The sequence below is a fragment of the Pithys albifrons genome, chromosome 1 (genome assembly GCF_047495875.1).
Source record: "Pithys albifrons albifrons isolate INPA30051 chromosome 1, PitAlb_v1, whole genome shotgun sequence".
NCBI lineage: Eukaryota > Metazoa > Chordata > Aves > Passeriformes > Thamnophilidae > Pithys > Pithys albifrons.
In genome coordinates, this window is record NC_092458.1 from 55,611,756 (window position 1) to 55,617,264 (window position 5,509).

The 5,509-nt window shown below is 54.8% G+C and overlaps 1 protein-coding gene across 1 annotated transcript; it reads left to right on the forward strand.

Annotated features, from left to right (window-relative positions):
• Nucleotides 1-857: 857 nt before the first annotated feature.
• PCDH8 (protocadherin 8) lies at nt 858-5,090 on the forward strand. Its single transcript, XM_071570654.1, has 3 exons — nt 858-3,331; nt 3,482-3,689; nt 4,166-5,090. Exons 1-3 carry the CDS (start codon nt 1,043-1,045, stop codon nt 4,537-4,539), a joined length of 2,871 nt encoding a protein of 956 aa, XP_071426755.1. The 5' UTR covers nt 858-1,042; the 3' UTR covers nt 4,540-5,090.
• The last annotated feature ends 419 nt before the right edge of the window (nt 5,091-5,509 follow it).

A 5,509-nucleotide genomic window follows, 5' to 3' on the forward strand; every position in this document is an offset into this window, starting at 1 on the left:
GTGAAATAATACAGACATTGGTTCCTCGAATGGGATAGCCTGCCATGCTATTATATTTCTACTGCTAACGAGGGCTTCATAAGCCTTTGATACAGCCTGATCTTTGAAACCTTTCCAAATCTCCTCCAGCTTATGCTAAATCCTATTTGAAACTTTTTTTTTCTTTTTTTCCTCCTCGCCTGCTAGTGCCCCAGGCTTAAGAAACCCGGACGGTGACATGCATACTAAAGCATGCGGGGACACCTCTTGAAAGGCGACTTACAGCGCTGATCACAGGCTCTCACGCGAGTGACACGCCACTCTGGGCGCGCAGCTGAATGCGGCCACCGCCATCCCCCGCACCCCGCTAATGCACGCCCGCCCCGCGCCCGCAGGGCACGGCGCGACATGCCACGACACGGCGAGACATGCCACGACACGGCACGACGCGGCATGCCCCCACACGGCACCTGTCCCACTTGTGGCAGGATTGACAAACCCCACCGCGCATCTTACTCCCTGCTCCCCGCGCCAGCGTCGCTCCCGCGCATCCGGAGAGACAGGAGAGACAGGAGCGCGGGGGAACTGGAAGTTTAAAAAACAAAGAAACAGAAGGGGAAAGAGGAATAAAGACGGTGAAGGAAAAGGGGAAAGAAAAAAAAAGAGGGAAGGAGCCCCCAGACCGCGGAGAGTTCAGGGGAAACAAAGCCCCGCGCCCGCGCCCGCGCCCGCGCCCGCTCCCGCCCGGCCCGGGGGACCGCCGCCTGCTGCCCGCGCGCCGCCGCCTCCCATTGGCTCCACCGCCCGCTCATTTGCATAGCGCCGTCTATGAAAGGCCGCGCGGCGGCGTGGCGGGCGCAGACGGTAGCGCAGCGTCTTCGGGACCGCACTTGCTCCAGCTCCGCACGGCGCCATCGGGCTGAGCCCCGCGCCGCTGCCATGAGCCCCCCTCTGCCTGCTGGCCGCCACCTGCCTGCTGACCCTGGCCCGCTGCAAGACGGTGAGGTACCGCACCGACGAGGAGGGCGCGCCGGGCACGGTGATCGGTACGCTGGCCGACGAGATGCCCGTGAAGGCGCCGGGGGAGATGAGCTTTCGCATGATGCGACAGTTTAGCAACAGTTCGCTGGTGCGGGTGCGGGAGGAGGACGGGCAGCTGAGCATCGGTGAAGCAGGGCTGGACCGGGAGCGGCTGTGTGGGCAAACACCCCAGTGTGTCCTGGCGTTCGACGTGGTGAGCTGCTGGCGGGAGCGCTACCGCCTGGTGCACGTGGAGCTGGAGGTGCGTGACATCAATGACAATGCACCTCGCTTCCCCCATGCCCAGATGGCGCTGGAGGTGTCGGAGAGCGCCGCACCTGGCACTCGTCTCCCACTGGAGGTGGCTGTAGATGAGGACGTGGGCTCCAACTCCATACAGAGCTTCCAGGTATCCCTTAATAGCCACTTTGGTGTAGAGGCGCAGACACGGGCGGATGGGGCACGCTGTGCTGACCTGGTGCTGCTCCAGGAGCTGGACCGTGAGCGCCAACCCTCCTACACGCTGGAGCTGGTGGCCAAGGATGGTGGCAGTCCAGCACGCTCAGGCACGGCCACTGTGCACGTCCGTGTCCTCGACGCCAATGACAACAGTCCAACTTTTGCACAGAGCTCAGTCACAGTAGAGTTGCCTGAGGATGCACCACCCGGCTCCCTGCTGCTAGATCTGGATGCCGACGACCCTGATGAGGGCCCCAATGGGGAGGTGGTCTATGCCTTCAGCAGCCAGGTGCCCCCTGAGGCACGGCGGCTCTTCCGCCTTGACCCACGCTCTGGCCGCCTCACACTGGAGGCTGCCGTGGACTACGAGCGCACCCGTACCTATGAGCTGGATGTGCGTGCCCAGGACCGTGGTTCGAGCCCCCGTGCTGCCACCTGCACCGTCGTTGTGCGCCTCACCGATGTCAACGACAATGCCCCGCGCATCAGCATCAGTGCCCTTCGTGGTGGTGCCAGCGCCACAGGCGTGGCCTACGTCAGTGAGGCAGCAGCCAGTGAGAGCTTCGTGGCCCTCGTCAGCGCCTCAGACCGCGACTCAGGCGCCAATGGACAGGTGCGCTGCAGCCTCCGTGGCCATGACCACTTTGCCCTGCAGCGTGCCTATGAGGACAGCTACATGATCGTCACCACAGCAGCACTGGACCGTGAGCGCATCCCTGAGTACAACCTCACTGTGGTGGCCGAGGACCTGGGCTCGCCGCCCTTCAAGACAGTCCGCCAGTATACAGTGCGGGTGAGTGATGAGAATGACAATGCACCACTCTTTGCCAAGCCCCTTTACGAGGTGGCTGTACCAGAGAACAACCCCCCAGGTGCCTACATCACCACAGTGGTGGCTCGTGATCCTGATCTTGGCCACAATGGTAAAGTCACCTACCGGCTCCTGGAGACACAGGTCATGGGGGCCCCCATCTCCACCTATGTCTCGGTCGACCCTGCCACTGGGGCCATCTATGCCCTCAGGACATTCAACTATGAGATCCTCAAGCAGCTGGACCTGAGGATCCAGGCTACTGATGGTGGCTCCCCACAGCTCTCCAGTAGTACCCTTGTCAAAGTGAGGATGGTGGACCAGAATGACAACCCTCCTGTCATCATCCACCCAGTGCTCACCAATGGGACAGTGGAAATTGGTGTCTCCAGCAAGACCTCCTGTGACTCCCTAGTGGCCCAGATCAAAGCTCGAGATGCAGATGATGGGGCCAATGCCGAGCTCACCTTTGCCTTCCTCGAAGAGTCCCAGCAGGACCTTTTCACCATAAATCCAAGTACTGGGGACATTGTGCTGAGGGGTGACCTCTCTGAAGAACTGGGACAGCTGTTCAAGGTCATCCTCACTGTGACAGACAATGGCCGACCACCCCTGACCACCACTGCCACAGTAAACTTCCTGGTGACTGCCACTGCTCCATCCAGTATCCAGGACTTAGCCAAGCCCAGCTCCTGGGAAGGAAAGGCTTTGCAGTGGGACATCCCTCTTATCGTGATCATCATCCTGGCAGGCAGCTGCACCCTCCTCCTGGTGGCTATAATAACCATCGCCACCACCTGCAACAGGCGCAAGAAGGGGAATGACATCAAAAACAATGCTGCCTTAAAGGACCAAATAGACATCTCCCACCTAGAGAAGGGCCGTCAGGAGGAGGGCAGCCAGAGAGGAAACGTGTTTGAAGTACGAGCCTTACCCAGCAAAACCTCTTTCACCAGCCCTGACCCTTCTCCTGCTGCTGAACAGATCTCCACCACTGAGAGCAGCAGTGACAGCACTTGCCTCTACGAGGGTCAGAAGCGGCTGAGAGGACAAAGTGGGGAGGTAAGGACCCGCCACAGGAAAGTGGGGCAAAGGGTAGGGGTATCGTGTGGGCTGTGGGGGTATCTTGTAGGCAGAGGTGCAGTTGATACTGATTTACCCTTCATCACTTCCCTCTCTCACATCTCCTTTGATTTCCCTCCCCAACACCAGGGTTTTGCTGCCACTCCGAGCTACAACAAGGAGCCTGCTCCCCCTGTGGCGATTTGGAAGGGACATTCCTTCAACACTATCTCCGGCCGGGAGGCAGAGAAGTTCAGTGGCAAAGACAGCGGCAAAGGCGACAGTGATTTTAACGACAGTGACTCGGATATCAGTGGAGATGCCCTGAAGAAAGATCTCATCACACACATGCAGAATGGTAAGGGCTCAGCCCCTGCTCCCCACTGTCCCCTCAGACAGACAGATGGGTGGGTGGATGGGAAGGTGGATGGAGGGATCCATTCCTGGGGCACAGTGATCAAGCAGGGCAGCTAGCTGAAAGGGGAAACCTGACATTACATGACTCAAAGTGCCCATCTCTGCAGCAGGCTGTTAGATGTTGGTTCCTGCACTGAGAGCCCAGCACAAATTAACAAATCCTGTAAGTGCTGTAGGATTGGGTGTTTTTCTTCCCCAAAAGCTTCCCTTAAAGTTAGAATTGTGAGGAGTGTCCCTAGCAAAATGACATAAGCTTCCCAAGCATGTTTTTTTGTTGTGTGGTACAGCATCAGCTCCTAACTCCAACCAGTGCATTGAATCATCCCATGACTGAAACTCTCAGGATTATGAATTGTGTGGATTTATTCCTGCAGTAACAATGCATTTCTCCTCCTCTCTCTCTGTCTCTCTCTTTAGGTCTGTGGGCATGCACGGCTGAGTGCAAGATCCTGGGCCACTCAGACCGCTGCTGGAGCCCCTCCTGTGGCCGAGCCAACCCTCACCCCTCTCCACATCCTTCAGCACCCCTCTCCACCTTCTGCAAGAGCACGTCCTTGCCCAGGGATCCCCTTCGCAGGGACAACTTCTATCAAGCCCAGCTGCCCAAAACAGTAGGGCTTCAGAGTGTCTACGAGAAGGTGCTGCACAGGGACTTTGACCGGACGATCACTCTCCTCTCCCCGCCACGCCCTGCACGGCTCCCCGACCTCCAGGAGATTGGGGTGCCCCTGTTCCCAGCCCCCTCAACTAGATACCTGGGCCCCCAGACTGACACGACTGAGAAAGCATAGCCCAACATGCTCCCCCTTAAGTATTACCCATCCCTGCGCACACACAACTAGGTCACTCCCAAGAGCCTTTAAGTTATTGACCAGATCCAGTGTGGTACGTGTAAATATGCAAGATGTGCCTTAAAAATGAAGTTGTTTGGGAAATATTTCCAATCACATCAGTACTGTTTGATATTTGCAAACAAAAAATTGTTTGTAGTTAATGTAATTTTTATGAAATGTGCAGTATTTAAATTTCTTTTCATGTTTTCTACATTAGGGATTTTTTTTTTGCTTTTGGTTCACCCATGGCCTGCCATTTTTTGTAGTGTTTTTAACCTGTACATTGTGTAATGTAATGTTTGTACATAATGAAAATTGGTTATATTTTTATATAATAAATACTTTAAAATGGGAATTTTTGCCAAAGGAGCTGTCTGAAAGACACAATAGTAAAAATTAATAATAATATCCTGGATATGTAGAACCTTGTAAGGGAAATTCCTCTCTCACAGTGTAATGATAACCTGAGCAACCTAGTGTACTGAGAATTTTGCCTTGCCAAATGTGACTTGTATATGTGACTTGTATTTCTTGAGTCTGTGGTCGGCTTAAATGTTATTTAATTGCCTTTGGTTCCTGTAATCTGTATCACTGATAAACACTAATAAAGGTTTTGTGATGTGTCAGAGGGATCTGTTCATGGATTTCATGCTTCAGAACATAGAGGTCTTTACAGGTCAACAAAAGTATTTTGTGCAGGAAAATGCAGTGGGAAAGAGCATGAATTATGCTACTTTTAGTCTTGCCAATCCTTCATCTCTGGTGATATCTCACTGGAGATTTAGCTCTGGAGATTTTAATGCTGAGTGGGAGGGAGGGTTGTGTGACAGAGCTGGCCTTTGCTTTTCACTGCCTGGTCTGAGCTCTTTGAGCTTAATCCTTCACTGGTGGGAAGCAGTGTAATTTTAGTGAAGCAAATGAAGCTCCA

What these genes read in the sequence shown, in the direction of transcription:
- PCDH8 (XM_071570654.1), top strand. Translation starts at nt 1,043, where the DNA reads ATGCCCGTGAAGGCGCCGGGGGAGATGAGCTTTCGCATGATGCGACAG. An exon ending in TGAGAGGACAAAGTGGGGAG is followed by an intron (nt 3,332 to 3,481) that starts GTAAGGACCCGC and finishes CCCCAACACCAG; the next exon opens with GGTTTTGCTGCCACTCCGAG. An exon ending in CATCACACACATGCAGAATG is followed by an intron (nt 3,690 to 4,165) that starts GTAAGGGCTCAG and finishes CTCTCTCTTTAG; the next exon opens with GTCTGTGGGCATGCACGGCT.